Source organism: Acyrthosiphon pisum, chromosome A2 (genome assembly GCF_005508785.2).
Source record: "Acyrthosiphon pisum isolate AL4f chromosome A2, pea_aphid_22Mar2018_4r6ur, whole genome shotgun sequence".
In the NCBI taxonomy this organism is placed as follows: domain Eukaryota; kingdom Metazoa; phylum Arthropoda; class Insecta; order Hemiptera; family Aphididae; genus Acyrthosiphon; species Acyrthosiphon pisum.
Genome location: NC_042495.1, coordinates 94,292,610 through 94,313,259, shown reverse-complemented (window position 1 = coordinate 94,313,259; position 20,650 = coordinate 94,292,610). Strand labels below are relative to the sequence as shown.

Here is a 20,650-nt window from a genome sequence, read left to right as displayed (position 1 = left end):
GTTTAGGTAATTAACTCACAACGTTCAACATCAATATTGAAATTGTTGTCTATTTGCCTATTGTATAAAAATATGTGATAAAGGAGCAGCGTGTTCTTATTATACAATATAATCTAACATATTATAGGCCGTTCTAACAATGTCCGGTAAAGCAAGGTTGACGCTAACCGACTGCTAACAGATTCTTTTACCGGCAGAATTCGGCCGGTTAAGTGTCGGTTAACTTTAACCGGACATTTTAAAAAAGGCCATAAATCAAGTTCTATTCAAAATATTTTATATATTTTAACTAAAAGGGCTAGACAACCAGATCACACTGTATATGTATATATATATTATGGGAGTATGATGATTATGTTATAATAATATAGAACGTGTCATTCGGAAGTGTCTTACTATCTCCGTATTTTATGGAAAATAACTTATGGTGTTTGTATCCAATGTACACAATAATGATAATATTACGACGTATATATGTATTGTGTATAGTTGTTATGTATTGTAATATATCTACTACTTGAGTGAAAAATAGGCAAATAGACTATAGACATCATCGGAGAAAACGAAAACTGTGATGTAAAATGCACTAAACAGTAAACGAGGTACCTGCAAGTGTATATTTTATACCCAAAGCAATTATAATATATTATTGGTATGTTATGTGATATGAAGTAATACGCATTAAAATTATTACAAAACATAAATGTTTCTAAATAATAATGCTGCGTATATAAAATATAAATTTTGATATTTCAAACAGATCAAATTTATTTTATCGTTGTAAATAAGGTATTGTATAATTTTAATGCTAATTTTATATTATTTATTATTAACAGCTAGCTGACTGTAATAGTGTAATGAGTAGATATTATACTTTGCATTGATGATACGTTTTAATGAGTCTATAGTTGTCTACGACTTACGAGTGTAGGTGCCTAAAATTTCTCAAATGTCCTACTGCGTTAAAATATATTGTATCCCGACAACCGAGCGTGTACCTATATTGTGTATATATAAATGGATTTTAAAAGCTAATCATCAATTTTTAAAATATTGCAGGAATTAACATAGACAAAGACGTGTTTCTTTATTTTTAACAGGCAGTTTTTTTATAAGGTTTTTAAACACGCAGATGCATCAATAATAAAATCAACTTTATTTTTTCAAATGGTATTCACTATATTTTTTGATGGATTCTGGTAAAGATTTTTTTCTGAACATTTTGACAGTCAACTAATCAATTTTGGTTCGCTAGGTTATAACTATGGTCCTCTAAAGTTTAATATAATATGTATCAATACTTTTAACTGAAATACCTAGTTTACAAGGAGCTAATAATTTTTTTCTTACAATTACCTTTTTATGTACTTAAATAGTTAAATCGGTAATCTAAAATGCTCAAAAAAAAAAAAACAAACAAACAAAATTGTTGGAAAATATAGTTCATTATTTATAGTAATTTTTCGTGATACCTATAAAATTGAGAATACAATCTCATTTTATAATTACTAATAATAATTTACCTACTATACCAAAACCTACCTACTTAAATAATTTTTTTTTCTTGAAAACTGTATGAACGCGTTGAAAAATATATTTTAGGGATAATGATGGGCTCCCAAGTTCAATGGGCCCCGGGACCGTGCCCCCTTTGCCTCCCCTTAATCTGGGCTCGTTGATCGTTTGAAAAACGTATTAGAATTACGGAGAGTATTCTTCTCTTTAGACCATGCTGAAGAAATGTTATGTTAACGAAATTAAAAACGTGAAAAAATGTAGGTATCTAGGTATTATTAAAACTGTAGGGTTCGTTTGTTCACTCTTAAAAACCAACTTAAAATGAATACATAACTAATCATAACGTATTTTAATCGTCTCTAAATACCTAACACCGTATATACTTTTCACCTACAAAATAAACACAGTTATTATTACTTTTTTAGGCTAATTATGTATACTTTAATATCACTTCAATAGAAATTCTTTACAATTTCATTTTAAAATAACCTCTTCCTAAAAAAATGTAATTTTAAATCAAAAAGCAGCCAAATATTTTTCACATTCGAAATAAACTACATTTCAAAATAGATTTTTAATTTATTATACAACACTTAATATCATGATCGTAATTTATAATCTTATTTACATCGTTTTTCGTGGACGCATATTTTATGAAACGCTTGAAAGTTTGAAATATTTTAAAAGTGAACATTCTTCGTTCGATAAATAATCGAAAATAGTGTATTGGGTGATACACTATAGATAAGTACAATATGTCAGAATACTAATTGTTTTGATCATTATCTCGTTAAGGGATGACCACTGCTCGCCAATTTTTCCCAATTTCCCAAGAACAAAAACATATCAGCATCAAAGAATATAAAAAAATAATAATGTCCTATTGTTCTCACACTCGTTGGGAGTTCGTATTCTTTAATATAATTGATCGTTTTATGGAATAAATTTAATCAAAATCAGTTTACGGTCCAGCTCGTTTATTGGTCGAGTATAATTAGTTTTTTCTTTCCATTAAGCTGCATTGTATTAAAAATATTATTGTAGGTATCTAAATAATATTTTCAAAAGATGAAAATTTGAAAAAAAAATAAAAATCATTGTATATTATGTTTTAGGATATTGTAACCGTTTCGGGTTTAATCAATTATTTACACGATCAGTGTTTTAACAAAAACCTAAATCTATCCTGAATGTAAAACTCATAAGAACGACCATTGCATAACACAGGCTGCAGTACGACTGAAAAGCAAATAAATCCGATGGAGTTTAGAAAATCACTGGTTTTAGTTATGCACGGATAACACATAATATTACAATGTATGGTAAATATTATATATGTTTATGTTTTACGGCGTGACTGTATATATGAGACTTATATTATATTATTATTATATAAAGGAAGCATGCACGTGAATGTTTTGCGGGTTTACGGTGGTCGAATGAAAACGAAACGATAAAAAAAAAAATTGTTTTTAATAATTTCGCGTTATTATAACACATATTTTGCGAAAAACGAAAACAATAATAATTATTATTTTACAATGCTCCGGCGAGACACGCGGTGATACGGCATTATTTTATTTTCCGTTGTCCGCGGCTTGTAAAGTACCTACGCCATTCGGAGAGGAAAAGCGATTTTTATTATTATTATTTTTTTAATCTTTAATAGTTTAATGTTCTCTTTATCCGCTGCATCGAGACTATGACGGCGATTGCGAGCAAATCGTTAAAGGAAGTGCTCAAACGGAAAAACGATCTGTTTATAATGCACAGCTGCGGCATAGGTTCTGCAGTGATAATTTTACAATTAGGGCAGGTAGGTATACTTAATACATGGGTACAAAATAGCTTGCAAAACAACAATAAAAAAAGAACAGATTGAAGAATAAAATAGTGGCTTATAATCTTATATAATATTATATGTACAGACTTCATGGTATATTTCACCAAACATACTCACCGCATCCCTATTCTCATTTAATATTTATCCTTTAATAGTGAATTTGGTTCAATTCTGAAATAAGGAATTTTTAGTGTACTAAGATATCTGAACTAAAACTTTATGATCGAATAATAACTTTCACCCTTAATATAGGTAATAAAGTTTATCAACATCAGTTATATAATTTTTAGTCTTACTTGTTAATATTTAAGACACACTTTTTAGTTTAAAATGACAATATATTAAAATCAATTCGTAAAGTTTTTAAATAAGTGTATTTTTATAGCCTCAATATAGGTAACTGAATAAATATTATCATTGATTGCTCATTGTCCTTATATAGTTATAGGTTGGCAGGTAAAGTATATTAAGTATTATAATTTATAATCATTTAGAAATTACTCGTATGAATTTTGGTTTATAAACCTATACTTACATGAACATTTACAAAAAAAAGGGTTTCTTATTTAAAAAATAAATAAAAACGCATCAAATCAGATTTGAATGAATTCATTATGATGGAAAAATATACGGTTGAGCATATGTCTGGTGGATCATCACCCTTTCAATGTATACAATGTATACAATAGTTGTAAAAAAATTTTGAAATAGCTTGTATGATTGTCAATAATAATTATAATATAGGTACTTACCTACGTTTATACCAAACCTCGAGAATCATCGGGCGCCCATTTATTAGCCTATGGCTAAGCCTATAATTACCATATTTGACTATATATTTTAATCTATTCTATGCAATGACCACCGGCTACAATTACAATAATATCACATAATATAATTTATAATCCTACACGATTCGTATAATGACACCCATTTTTACCGAATCGCTACGGACGACCGATTTCTTGGTCACGTGAAAACCATTCGCTGAGAGACTTTAATATATGTAGGTACTAGGTATATCTGGTATATGCCTTATATTTTACAGCTGTTTTTTTTTTAATTGTCGTTTATGTATCATTGTAGTATATACCTAACTACTCTCAATAAGCCGTGTCGCGACACCGTTTCGGCAATTCATATAAATTATATAAACTTGTTTTTCTCATATTTTATCAAGCGTTTAATTTTTTTTTTATCATTGTTTCGACTTCAACTATATAATAATATTCGTCACTTTAGCCAGTAAAAATCTATACATTCGTATACGGTATACTATTCACGTATCACGTGTAGACTGTAGAAGTATTGTGGTTAGTTGAAAAGTGTTGTTTAATATGATTATATTTTAATACTATATATAATATTAAATATAGGTAGGTTTGTTTTGAGCAGGTAGGTAATGTAATACCTGTAGTAACTAAAATTGTATCAATTCAGGAGTTGAACCTTTATAATTGTTCATTTAATTTTCTGTCCGATTAGGTTTGTGGAAAATAAATTATTTTTTGTCGACACCGATTTCAACTGATTCCAGTATTATTTATTTATTTATTTATGTATAATAAACGGGTAAAGGGTCTTTAGTAAGCAATAACAGGTTTAAACATTTAAGTATTTACAGTTAACAATAAACAGCTCGATTTAAAACAATAATAATAATGAAGCTAACAATCCAAAATAATAATAATTAGACAAGTTTAAATAATGAAAACAATAATAATACTATAGGAGACAACACTAATTCAAAAATAAAATAATGATAGAATATTACTTAATTTACAACATCGTTTAAGACTAAATACACATTTCTTTTGAAAATATTTCGTGACATAAAGAAAAAATCTACATGATCGACAACAAGATTTGTTAGATTTAATGTTCTAGGAAAGTAAAAAGTGGAGCTGTAATTATTAATATAAAATGGAACATGAAATAAGTTTGATTTTCTTAAACAGTGATTTTCTGTATTAAATTTAATCATAGAGAGCAAATCCGGGGAAAAAATGTGACCATTTAACAAATCGTATATAAACATAATATCAGCAACATTTCTTCTTACTTCACAAGGTACAAAGCTCAATTCACTCATTTGCAAATTGTACGAGTTCTTTGAAATAACTGGAATAGGTATTTAATTTGTAACACAATAGCTTTAAGAATTTAAGTTGTACATTTTCTATTATATTAATGAAAGTGATGTAACTAGGTGACCAGACTATTGATACAAACTCAAGATGAGATCTAACAAGCGCAAAAAATAAAGTTTTCAAGGCATTTACATTTTTAAAATTAACTGTATTTCTGTTGATAAAGCCAAGCATCTTAAAAGATTTTTTAGTAATAGTATTAATGTGAGTAGTAAAAGACAAATTGTAATCAATAACAATCCCTAAATCTCTAATAGAAGTTGTTCTTGTAACGGAATAATTATCAATTTTGTAATCAAAGCTAATAGGATTATCGATGCGTGAAAAAGTAATAACATTACATTTGTTTATATTTAGGGATAAACTATTTTGGTGAGTCCATATTACAAACTTATCCAAGTTAGCTTGCAAATTTAAATCATCTGATGGAGAACAAATTGTAGAAAAAATTTTTGCGTCATCAGCAAATAGCAGTATATTAACAGCGTTATCAAAAATAGAGGGCAAATCATTAATGAACATTATGAATAAAAGAGGTCCTAAATGGGAACCTTGAGGTACACCAGAACTTACTGAGAAGTAGGGAGAGACACTATGTGATACTTTAACGGCTTGAGTTCGACAGTTTAAATAGGACCATAACCAATTTAAAAAGTGTCCATGAATACCAAATGTAGATATTTTTTTAAGAAGTAGGTGAAGTTGAACCTTATCGAAAGCTTTCTGGAAGTCAGTATAGATTGAATCTAACTGAACACGATTATTTAAGGCTTTAAGTATTTTGGATTGGTAAAGTAGGATGTTAGTGGAGATTGACATTTTAGGTCTGAAACCATGTTGGTTTTTACAAATAAGAGGAGAGACAATTATGGAAAGTTTTTTAGTTATTATAGCTTCAAATATTTTGGGAATAATGGACAATTTGGAAATTGGCCTGTAATTAGCAATATTATGTCTGTCTCCTGCCTTATGAATTGGGGACACAAACGATTTTTTCCAAGAATCCAGAAAATAGCCCAGATTCAGTGATTTGTTGAAAATAAAATGCAGTGGTTTATAATATTAAATATAAAAAATATTTACCAGATCCTGCCAATATTACCTATATACATATATGATTAATATTAAAACTAACATGGAAAAACTCCATTATAGTACTCTCGAGTCTCGAGTTTCTGGTCCTAAAATATTTAAAAAAAAGAGTTCCGGTTAGGACCGGGTTACAATATTTTGATTTTTGATAGTGTCTCGTTTCTGAATCTGTTCTTTTCTGCGCGGTTTCAATCTCTGGTTATTATGTATTATAGGTACCTATAATAATTATGTTTTAGCGACGATGACTAACAGTCCTTATGAATATTCTTCATAGTCCGGTCTCCTATCGCAGTATCGCGGTGACAATCTTTTTGATAATTTATGAATATCTTCCATTTGATTATATTAATTCATAATCATATTTGCCGTAATTACCTATTTATCTAGGTATAATATTAAATTGCTTTTTTTATTCGAACACAAGTGCAGCGCAGTAGTTTTCGTACACAAACATAATTTTACTAACTCGTAATGCGTACCTACTTGATTTTGTTCCGGTCATGCGCGTCTCTACAATTTTATATTGTATACCTATAAATAATTCGAAGTACGTATACCTACATTATATTTTATCGGAGGCACTATTCCGTCTTTACACATAATTGAGAGTTCGTGGCCTGCGTTTCACGCGCATTTTGACATGTGGCAAACTTATTGTCGTCATTCTATTACATTTTACATTTTTTATTCGTCAATCGGATATAGGTATAAATATATATATATACATATTATATATGTAACAATCGGTTCGGCGGCTTTCCAATATGTATACCTGCCCGTACACAACAATAATAATTATATTATAAACGTCGTGATAGGTTTTCGTTTTCATCTGATGCGGCACTGTGGCAGTATAACACGAGTACACGACTATTGTATTATATTATTATACCAAGCGACAGAAAAACACGCCAAATCTTATCGGGGGGTCTTGTTTGCCAGAAAAAAAATCAAAATCAAAACCGATTGATCATTTGATGGTGAGGGGAAGAGAGAAAAGAAATTCACCTATCACGCTGACATCCCGAGCGAACCAAATAAAACGAGAAATATAGGATAAGTTAGAAGTATATAAGTATAGAAGTATACTTATATGATGGATGCTGTTTGCGAGTAGTTAATCAAATGGTGATGACGTGACAGACGACAGTTACACTCGACAACTGGTCAGTGGTCGCGAGTGTATACAGGGTGATTTTTTAGGTTTCTGGTCAAGGGTGTTTCATACACATGATTTCAGTTATCAGCAGGTAATAACTTTAATGAGTGTTTAAATTTTAAACGAGCCAAGTTGTCCTGGCCAAATATTGGTGTACTTCTCCCCTACCTACGTATATGCTATCGAAGTCGTCAGAAAAATATTTTGCTTAGAAGCCAAGTACAAAATCAAAATATATTTGATCATCGATAATTTATATTATTCGGTATCCTGATCGCATATAAATATTAATCGTAATATTATACACGTATGGTTTACTGAATCATCAACATCGACATCGTTATCATTATCATCATCATTATCTTCGTCATTGTCATTGTCATCACTATATTATAGTATTATGCGATTATAATATTATACGCATGTACCTACAATATAATATAATATTGTGACTGACGTCCGTTTCGACTACAGTGTACCCGCGAAGAAATCTCCCGGAATAGAAATCTGAGACTTCGAACGCGTTTTCCGACGGTCCAACAATGGATTTCGCTCTCGACGTGCGATTAAGTACCGGCCGGGAGAAACATGCCGATGTACTAAGCGAATGTGATCTCACGTGTCGCGCCGCACACGATATGTGACGATAGGTATAAATGAATAATAATAATTGACAGTTTGATTGTACATCATGTGTTGTAAACGACGACGTTGTGAACGGTTGGCATCCTCGTCGTCTATATAATATTGCTGCTAATACGATCGGGGACCCCCGATGATCTACACGACAACAATAAAATATATATATATATATCATGACTGCATGTGACGCCGGACGGATTATTATTGTACACGCGTAGAATTCCGGACGAGATGATATTATATATATATTTTTTGTCGGATATATTATTATTATATTGTATTATGTATAACCGTACTATACATATGGGATGGTTTTTATATGAAAAGTTTTCAAACACACCTCGTCGAAATGGAAATTCTCGTCCGGTTGTTTTGACATATATGTTATACTATATTCTTATTACACTTTACGAGACGCGTGGCATTTTTTATTATTATTATCATCATCATCATCATCATCGTCATTATCGCGTTGACGATTGATCGCCGAAAACGACGATTCGAATTATTCCGATAAGGCGCTCACGACGGGTAATTTGTTTTGAAACGGTCAGTCTGTGGTCACAAAGCTGCAGTTGTATATAATATGCGAATGAAAAAAAATCAACGCCCTATAAATTACACAATAACTAATAATATAAGGATTAGAAAACCAAAGCGTGAAGTCTAAATTCCGAACGGGTGTTGTATTAGCAGTATTAGCCATTAGGATAAATGTTCCGAGTTTATTTTAATTCGAATAACACCTAATTACGTACACAATATATATAATCGTTGAGCTACTTTGTGCCTTGTTATTAGTATATAAGTACCTATATAATTGATGTAAAAAAAAAAAAAAAAACTATTACGTTTAGTTTTCTTTAAATTCAACTAATTTACGTTTGTTCGTTACCACTTATATCATAGTAAAGCTGTCATATATATGTGCATAATCTAATAAGTTATCTAATAAGACGTTATTTAGATATGCCTATTAATAATCATGAAATATTTATATACACATCGTGAAAATGTAATAGGGATGAAAAAAGTACAGAAAATTCAGATAGGTATATATTATAATATGGGTACCTATATTATGTGTACCTATCTTAGCTAATGCGTATATGGTTTGATGAAAGATTGCTGATAGGTAGGTAGCTAAAAATATATCTAAAATAATTTTTCTCTACAATTATATTTTATGAAGATCTAAAATCTACTTTTTATTATTTTTTTTAACACAACAGTGCTTTATATTTTTGTTAGAAATTAAAAATTAAATGTTTTGAGTAAACACAGCGATATATTACTTTATTTATTTTAATTGTTATTAATTTTTCGTCAATAGATATCGTTAGAAGTGAAATAAAAATATCAAATATCCGTTCTTAGTGTTATTTTATTATTCAAGATTAGAAAGTTAGTAGGTGCGAATATAATTTGATATTTTTCTGGTCGAAGATCAAACACTTTTTTCATGAAAAACAATTATTTTACAATAAGTTCAATGGTTCAGGTGCAGTGAAATCTATAACAAGAAACACACCAGTCTATTGATAATGTTGAGGTACCTACCTAGGTACAATACAAAATGATTATATTTATCGATTTCGTCCGATTGTGTGACATTGATAACTTACTGCAGGTACAAATAGGTATTCCGAAAAACCGATTTCTTAACACGGAAATCCTTATTCCTTAAATCTCTCTCTTATAGTACGTACGTACAACCAATAAAGTTGCTGGTTGGTATAAAGATGAAATGAAATATTATAATTTCTGTTTTGCACGTTCCAATGACAATTTAAGTTGAGACTCATTTTGATAAACGTTTACTTAATCAATAAATAATAATAATATTTAAAATTATTATGTTGCAGTTACATTTATAATATATAATATATTTTATTGAGATAGAGTAAAACTAGCAATAAGTATTATAGCTACATACTTAATTATATAACAGCTTACAGTTAATAGGTATACCTATTGTAACATTAATACATAAAAGCATAAGTTATCATAAATATAGTTAAATTATTCAAAACCAATATATAATTTTTTATTTCATATATCTAATGTATATTGTGATATTGTTTTTAAAAAATAATTTTACTTAACATTTCTAATAAAATTCTTACAACAGTTTCTCAAAAATTATCCCATATACGTATTTATTTATTTTAACATTTTTCTTATTTTTACCATTATTTTTAGTGATATTAGGGAGGAGGTTTCATCTCTCCAATTCTTTTCGCAGTAATTTTCCACCCACCTTCCACCATTTATATTATTAGATTTTTATTATTAGATTTTTCAAATTTTTAGCTCTTATTATAAGACGTATCAAACAAATAATTTTGTTCATAAAATATCTTTAAATGATCTTTTTTTATAAAAATATATTTTGTTTTCTAAAATTTTAACATTCAAACACCTAAAGCCAATGGACCAAAACGTCTTATTCGCTTAAGATATCCATAATTTCAAAACACGGGTATCTACCATAATATTATAATGATAATCACAAACAAAAACTGAAATAAATTATTACACACTAAAATACTCGTAGTAGCACTGTACTGGAGTATATGAAAACGCGAAATGTAGGAATTTGCTGGATTAGAATTTATAGAAGCCCCGCACGCCACCATTCCCATCGCTTATTTCGGTTCACTTCACTGATTATTTTAATAACTTTTTTAATCCATGCATAAAATGTTCCTTTATTGAATAAATATTTATACATAAATATATGTGTCTACTATATCTATACAATTTGTATCCATAGTGTAAATATAATAATGTATTTCTCGTGAGAATGACAGTGCAATATTTTCAAGACATTATGAAATAATGTACCTACGTATAATATAATATGTTTTAAACGTAATTGATATAGTTATAGTTTCACTTTTTTTTCTCTTAGTTAAATACCGATATTTAGTATGTCAACACGAAGCCTATCTATATAATATGTAGTACCTATAATATAGTTACGCGCGATGAATGATAGACGTTTGAATAATATAATATTATGACCGAATAACGTTATTAGGTAATATTCGTATGTACTACGAACTCTTCGATTATAATTTTTTACGCGCACGGATTTTTTTTCTAACGATAAATGTATTGTACCCATTATTGTACATTCTGTTTATATCCGTGTAAAGAGGTGATAAAAAAAAAGCAATAAACAACAATACTATCTATACAAATATGGGTACCTAACCTAAACCTAACACAATAACCGTTTATTTGATAATATGTATAGGTCGATGTTTACCGATAAAACTCATCCAAAGATTAAAAATATTTTGTAATAATATATTATACATTTATACTGCACAATAACGGGTGACACATGCAATGTCCAATTTGCGCAACACTCACTGATGGGCCTGAGGTGGAAATTTTTTTGAAAATTCTACGGGGCTGCAAAATGTTGTATGAAAAATATTCAGATTTTTATGTAAAAATTGTAAAGTCGTTCGATACAACTATAATATGTGGTTTTTAACAACACAATTATTTATTTTTATGTTAATTGTTTTATTTGAATTATTCGTCCAAAACATTATAATTTATAATATAACTTACCACAGTTTTTTTTATTTAAACTATACAATTAGTAACAATATATAATAATCAGTATTTTTTCAATCGCACGATAAAACAGTAGTTGCTAATATCATAATATTAATATTATAATGTACAAACATTTGATACTTTTTGTGTTATTTAGAGGGAATTCATCAAAATCTTGACCGTCTGCAGAGCATGCTCTCAAATCCTAAATACACACCACTCTATACCTATCAATTATCATATATTATATAGTTACAATGGCGTGTATTATTATTTTGGCCTTCGCTGCGGGTAATCGTCATAATCGGCGGGACACGTATCGTTATATCGGTTCCGTCACACGACGGAAGTAATTATTATTTTACCCTCAGACGAATCCGTGTTTTCATCTAGCTCGAAAACGCATAGGTACGTCGGAATTTTTCCTTTACCTTCCGTCTGCAGCGCGCTCGCACACGCACACACGCGTCAGGCGGGAGATTTTCACTCTCTGCATAAGAAAAGCGTTCCCTCTCCGTCCACCACCGGTGGAGGTCGATCTCCGAACGTCGCGGGAAATCTTCAGTCGCCACTGCTCGTAGCGGGTTGGGTTCAGTTTGGATCTGTAGGTATACAGTCGCACCACCACCACCGTCGACATGTTGCAGTCTCCGAGTGCCGTCCGTCCGAATAGGGACGTCGTTTAATAATTATTATCATTGTCACTATATCGTCGTCGTCGCGTCGACTGCAGTTCTACCGTCTCGAAGGAGTGTTTCTTCCATACGTATTCGGTTTTCCGGTTTTCGCTTTTTCGTCTATGAAATCTTGCCTGTCGCGTCCAAATGAATAATGGCCAACACCGCTGCGCCGACCATGTGTTGTAGTCGTGTGTCCGCGGCGGCGGCCGGTCTGTTGTTTTTATTTTCGTTGACTTTAAGTCATCAGGCCGCCGCGGACGTCCGGCATGCCCGAAACAAGAGGACGGTATCGGATCTCATGGAAGGCCTCATGAACGCCATGTACTTTCACGTGGATCCGATGCCTTTGCCATCCACCGTAATCGCCCGAATAACTCATTTGTCGGCACCCAGCAAAGTTTACAAGTAAGCCGATATTATTATTATTATTATTATTGCCATATTACCCACATGGTCATACGATTTTTACTCGTGTTCGGTATAGGTTAAGTCTATTTGTTAAAAGTTATTAAGTTAATTTCATATAAGTTATTTAAATACACTTTTTTACTCGATTAGTCGATTATTGGGTTTTGTATAAATATAAAAAAACTAATAAATTAAAAATATGATTTTATTTTGAATATATTATTTTGTCACTAAAATTATTGTTGCATTTCAAAATGGTTATTTTATACATTTTTAATTAATTATTTTTTAGTTCCCCTTTAATAAGTGATCAAGAGAAAAATTAAAATTAAACAAATTTTGATTACCTAAGCAAGAATAAAAACTTACATTTTTATTTTATTTTTTTATTTCTTTTTAATAGGTACCTGGGTAACTATTAAATAACTAGGTACCTAATAATAATAGATTTTTAAGATGGGTTAAGGAAAAATTAGCTGTTCAAAATATGTATTTAGTATTCGACAAAGCGCCTTTATTGGAAGGCTTCTTTAATCTGTCTCTTCAAGCCATAAACTCATCTACAAAATTTACTTATTGTTCTAGCTAGTAACAGATTGTAAAATGTATTGTAAAAATAAAAAAAATAAAGTATTTACAAGTAAATACACATTTAAAAGTGTTCTACCCGTCCTAGTACACGCACGAATTAGTATATTTATATTAATAGTTTCACTTTTATTCTCATATTTCAATTTTAATACATGTCAAAACGTACATTACAGCATTTATAATAATGTTCGATTTTACGTTCCGCGAGATTAAACCATAGAAAAATACAATATTAATAAATTAGACAGCTGTCGTTTTAATATGTAATTTATCTAACTATATAACCGTATAGGTAAGTATTAAGTATGATCTGTTTGTATTGGTATTATATATTTTATTTTATCATTGATTCATTGAAAAACACAATATACTGCCATTACTAATATTAGTTAGGACTTAGGAAGATAAAATTCAAAGAGGAAAAAGTCCATCGACAAACTATTTTTGTGTATATCGTATACAGTGTATACGATAAACACAAAAATAGTGTATACTATACACTATACACAATATGTATACAGGTCGTTTTAAAAGTTTTACAGCTGCAATTTCCAGGCGTTAACCAATTTCATCTCAGAACTTTCCGCTCCGTAAAACTTGGTACTTTAGTTTCTAATTTTTGATCCACTGGTGCTAATTTAATTTCATGAAAATACCCTCTCACACAGAATAGTAGGTATTTAAAATTGATGATAGTTACTTCCTATCCCAAGAGTAAAGATCATATACCAACTCTTAACCTATAAGTTGTAATTTGCTAAGAATGGTCGGTCACAAACATTCGATTATTTAGGTACCAAGATTCAAAGTGAGATTGCAAATAGAATGCATTAGACATTTAGCTGGCCGTACATTTTGGGTAAGAGTAAGTTTTTCAAACACTGCAATGTTCATTATGTGTATGACTTGTACTTACATAATGTTAATTATTAGCAGTCCGCGATCATAAAAAGCAAACTGATCATAAAAACATTATAGATCTTCCTATATAATATAATTTATTATTATAATAACGTTGCCATACCATTTGGCCACGTCTTATAGTTATATTTCTTATGATATACATATTATCTGTTTTTGAAAAATATTTATTATTGCCTATTGGATTTCTATTTTCTTTTATTGACACAATATTGATTCATCACAACACTTTAATCGTACATTGTATTCAATCCATTTCGGATAGTATTATTATTCATATATTTTGTATATTATAGTATACTATATTGATGGACGACTGTTTCACTTTCAGATTAAACAATTTTAAATAATTTAATATGCATTTATCACTTCAAATACATTTGAATAATAAAAATAAAAATAAAAAATGATAAATTGGTAACATCGATTACGGATATTATAATAATATTTAACATCGATATTTCGAAATAACTAATTTTTCTTACATAACGTAGGTACTAGATAGTAGGTAGGAAGTGTTTTTATACATACAAAGTGGAAATCGTATGTATTATATATTGGGTTATGAAATTTGTTTATAAAATTATGCGTTGTAAATTATCGATGTCAAATATCTATTACCTGCGTATCATTAATTTAAGATTTGAAATTATATTATTTTTCAATAAGTCGAAAATCGGTAAATATCCTTATAAAAGTACTCAGCAGAATAGTAATAATATATTATGTAATATGTATAGGTACTATGTCCATATTTTTGATTATTTCTTCTATCACTGTTTTCTAGAGTTTTTTTAATACGAAAGTAATACAATTTATATATTTTAACGAATTAAGTACATGATAATGTATTAAGTAGAAGTATGCTGAGTAACAAAAAAACATTTTTCGACTGTAGGTATTTAATGATATTCATATTTGATTGGGGAAAATGTCATAGTAATAATATTTTTTATTTATTTTTTGATTGGATTATAGACAAAAAAAATTACACCCATGTAGTCAAAAAATATTTTCTTTGATTATATTATTGTAAAAGCGCTCGTTATTCTGCTAATAACTATAAAATAATATAAGTGAAGACGGGCGATGGCCCGTGTATTGAGTATTTTCATTCGTCATAGATAATTTTTTATTATATTTACTATTTATTATTTATTATTTTTTTTACTAAGGAGAAAAGTATAATATTGTTGTTTAAATAATTGATCAATTTCGTCGGGCAACTAAATAATTTTAGTTGAGAGTTATAGTGCCTCCATTAGGTTATATGTACCATGATGAGCTAGTAGCTCTAATCTTCTTGAGATATATAATATATTAATATGAGAATAAAATAATTTATAATATCAGACTAAATCAATTTAAACGTTATAAGTTTATTAGATCACATTGTATTCAAATATTCAAATCCCTAGACTATTTTTTTTTTTTTAATTTTTAACAATTTATGTTCTTTGAAAAATAATTATTATTTTTACTATAATAAATGGTTCTAGAAGATTTATGTTAAATGTGTGTAATAGGTTGTTTGCGCTTTCCAGATATTATTGTTATGGGTGAAATGTGCATTAGTCCATTGATTTTTGAATGATAAAAATGTGTTAGATGACTTTTTTTTTATTGAACTTCTATGAATATATTTAATCAAAAATTCGATTCATTATCGTTAATTTAATGTGTCTAGAAAACTATACTACAATGTTCAGCGATTCACGTGAATTTCTATTTAAATGTATGTTACTTGATGTCACGTACAAGACTATTGTTTATAATCATAATTCAAAATCGCCACCCAAGAGAAAATACCTTTGTCCAATTTAAATTGTAGAACAATCGTTTATGAAACTATATTCATTTTATTTTTTTTAAAAGTCTTTTTCGTGACATTTTTATTTTTATTTTGATACGGTAGATTGACGCGTTTGATTTTTTTCTACAGGTACGTTCCAGTGCAAACATTAAAGTTATCAAAACTGCGTGCTCGTCAAATAGCTGAACCAAAATTAAGATTAAAATATCCGAAAAAAATTTCAATAGCTACAGAAGACTCGTCGTTGACATTGTTGAAAAACGATCTTCCGTGGACATTACACCCGCTTCCACCTCCTTTGCCAACGTCCAAAACTATTAAGCTCGAGGTGGACAAATCAATGCCGTGGGCATTGCACCCACTCCCGCCGCCCGTTAAGACGAAAAATTATTCCGATTACTATTGGCCCGACTCTAAGACACGGCCAAAGTACTATTACAGGTCGAAACCGTCTAAACCGTCGAAGCCATACCGTTATATTACTAATAATAACTATAAATACAAAAATCCAAAGGCTCACGCCAACTTCAAACCGACTTCGGAGTACAGCAAACCCGCCGTCAATTTTAAGTCTGTGGTCGACCATGATACCAAGCCAGACGATTACAATAGTCACGCCAATCATAAGCCCTCAGATTACAATAGTCACGCTGATCATAAGCCCGTCGATTACAACAGTAATAATAACAAGCCCGACGACAATAATTATAATCACGCCGGGTATCCACCCGATAGTTTCAAGTACATCGATTACAAGCATACCGATTACAAGCACGTCGATTACAAGTCTCCGGACTACAAGTCCGAATATCCGAAGCATTCGATGGAAGAAGAACCGCACGAAATCAATAACGATGACGACCACTACGATCACAACGACGTTTATCATTACTCGCACGACGATCACTCGGCCCAAATCAATGATTCTCCGTCACCGTCGTCACAGCCGTCACCGCCTTCCGCCGAGTACGTGTCGCACATCACCATCGAGCCGTCCATTCAAATCGCGTCGTTTTCGGAAACGGAACTGCAAGGCGATGGTACGAACAGGGATAGTAGCAGCCTGTCTCAGGGCAATACGAAACACAGGTCGTGTCAGTGTACGATAAATGGACACCGGCACAAACGTGACGCGGACAACGACGACGACGATGGTCTTCATCTACCGCCGTGGACAACCAACGGTACCTCTACGGTAACCAACATCGACGCTAACGATAATCGTACTGCGATCCGGAAGCCAACGGATTCGAACTCAGCGCAGTCCTCTCGGAACGCGTACTTCACGCCGCGTATCGGACACGCCACCGATGTTCAGATAATCAAGTCACACGACATCACCGAACAGTCGATGATCAACGGTCCTGCAAACAGTCCTGGTCCTGCGAACGATCTTGGCCATGCACACGGTCCCGGGTCTGCGAACGGTGTGGGTTACGTGCTACGGGTGCGTAACATGAACAGCGACCTTCCAGTCGCACGGCCGCCACCCGTCGAAGCGGATCGCGGACAGGTGAAAAAGAACGACGCGACAACATTCAGGGACGAGAGCGACAAGTTCAAAGTGGACTTTGGTCGCGATATCAACGCTTGGGACGAGTCGAAATCGGCTGCCAACAAGCAAGGACGGTACTCGCTGATAAAACACGACGTAGGAGGTGGTGGCGGAGACGGAAACTCGGGCTTTGCGGACGAATACGGAAACCAACCGTCCAGGGACAGACCGGACATACGGGGGAGAGGTTATCACGCCGTTACAAGCAAGGTGGAGAACTCGGATCGAGGGGTGTCGTTCAGCGTGCAGACTCCTTTTTCCGTTTCCAGTTTCTCATCCAACGTCCGACATCCGGAAGAACGCCAGTCCCGGTTCCGTTACACCGGACACAAATCCGAATCGTCGGTATCGCCATCGCCGGCACCGTTGTTGTCTTCGTTCCGGACTGAATACGCGGAACCACCGCTGGACTTTGAGCAGTTCGGCTTGAAATCAGCTCTGGGCGACGACCATCCGCTAAGTCCCGATTTTTCGCGGGACTTGTTCGAAGACAAACAGCCGGAATCCGTAACGATCGGTCGACTCTCGTCTAGATTCCCGGAGAGCTTCGGCGCGGATAGACGACCCAGTCCAGGGTTCTCGGGTCGGCCGGTCTCGTACTTTTCGAGAGATTTCAGCCACGACAACGACGACAGGAGTCGTTTGAAAACGTCTCTGAAACCGTTCCGGTATACCGCGAAACACGGGCCATCACAGTCAGCCGACGATCTGTTCGACATCCGGCCAAAGGGTGGACGTCCGTCCAATGAAGAATCGGTCTTGGAATATTTCCAACCGGTCGTTATCGATTTCGACAAGTCAAAGCAGGACGATAACGATTTCAAATCGTTCGGTGGCAGCAGTAACAACAACTACGGCGGAATCGACAAATCGAGGTACTTTGGTAAAACGGACACTTCGATTTTTGCGAAATTCAAAAAGAATCAGAACTCCGATCAGCTTCGTTTGCCCGGCCGTCTGCACGAATCCAACGAGAACTTGTCGAGGAAAATGCTTTTACACCCTTCCACGTTCGACATAGATTAACACGAATGTCTAACTATTTATATATAACAGCAGGCGATATAGTTGTCCTGCTTGCGCATATAACTATTTAAATGTGTTTTCGTATAAACCATGATTTACTTACAACCATCGTTAAAACCCATGGGATGCAATAGGTATTTAAAAAACCAACCCATACTTTGCCATTATGCACTCTTTATGTGTAGGTAATTATTATCATTATTATTACTGTTTTAAGACAATGTATGCATAACCACTCCCAGCACTGTACTAAAAAATAATTGAAATATTTTTTATATAAATATTATTATTTACAATATAATATTGATCGGTTGTTTCATCTTATAAGAGCGAATTTCTGTCTGTATAATTAGATACAGCTCGATGTGTTTAAAAAGAAAAAAAACACTTTTTGTGAATAATATTTAAATCTGTTATCGCTAATAAATTTAGGGTGCCATGTAAAATAAAATATTTTTAATATTTGATGATAATAAAAAGTTTTTATACACCGTGGTGACATTTAAATATGTTCTGTGAAACGATTATTATTTTTATAATTTACCGAACGTGGTTTAAGATTAATTTGTACACAGAGTATATATATATATATATATAATGTACAAACATGATGAATGTATTGATTTTAATTACTCTGTTTATATAATACAGATTGTAGGTTATAATCTTATCGTTTATATGTTATGCAATGATTTTCTTGATGAAATTATAAAATATGTAACTTAATATTATAATATTAAATAAATAATTTAATTTATATGTATAATGTAGACGTATCAAAATTTTAAAAGCTTAAATTGTCCCTTATAATTGTTTCAGAATATTTCGCGGTACTTATACTAAAAGCGCATCATTTCGACTGCCCTTAAGCTCAATATTGTGAATAGATTATAGAAAAATAAAACTATAGAATATTATATTGTTGAAACCTCCGACATTGCATTTGCTATTGTGACTCTGATTTATGATTTGATTTTCGATATACTGGAAAAAATTCGAGAGTAACTGGAAAATTCAAATAATTACTTTAAACTATCAACATATAGAGTAACGATTATAATAATGCATTGATTTACTATGGAAAGTTAATGATTTGGAAAATCACATAGGTATTGTACCTATAGGTACATCATGTAGTGTATCTCATGTTGTTATGATCGACCGTAAAATGTTTAATTTATATACATTAAAAATTATTATCTAATACATTTATACTATTTTAGACTATTATAGTAAACAGTTGATTAGTGTAAACCTTTAAACGTACCTAATCTATTTGAGTGCCATCGAGACATAGAGTGCTTATATTTTAAAATCGTATAATATATACCATTGATATAGTACATACGTGCATTTTTATAAATTAGGTAGATGTTTTTTTTTTCATTTTTTTCATTAGACCCTTATAATATATCCGAATACGGAGGTGTATTAGTAAGATATACGCATAGGTAAAATGACGACGGACTGAGAATCACGGAAGACTATATAATACGATTACTGACCCCACTTGTAATGTGGAATACAGATTAAAGGTCAATATGAGGACTAGATCAGTTGAAAACGATTTTAAATCTAAGCGAAATTGATTACAGTTTGCGCAATCGCATTTCGTAATTAGGAAAATGTCAATAGGCATGCGTACCATTAAATCGGGCGGAATAATGATATAA

General features: G+C 31.6%; 2 protein-coding genes across 4 annotated transcripts in view; one reads left to right on the top strand and one right to left on the bottom strand.

Annotated features, from left to right (window-relative positions):
- LOC100164730 (Y+L amino acid transporter 2) overlaps positions 1-20,650 on the bottom strand; it is a 43,448-nt gene that overhangs the window by 10,114 nt on the left and 12,684 nt on the right. The gene's annotated exons all lie outside the window — the stretch shown is intronic.
- Positions 11,974-19,909, top strand: LOC107883701. Its single transcript, XM_016804250.2, has 2 exons — positions 11,974-13,068; positions 16,526-19,909. Exons 1-2 carry the CDS (start codon positions 12,815-12,817, stop codon positions 18,975-18,977), a joined length of 2,706 nt encoding a protein of 901 aa, XP_016659739.1. The 5' UTR covers positions 11,974-12,814; the 3' UTR covers positions 18,978-19,909.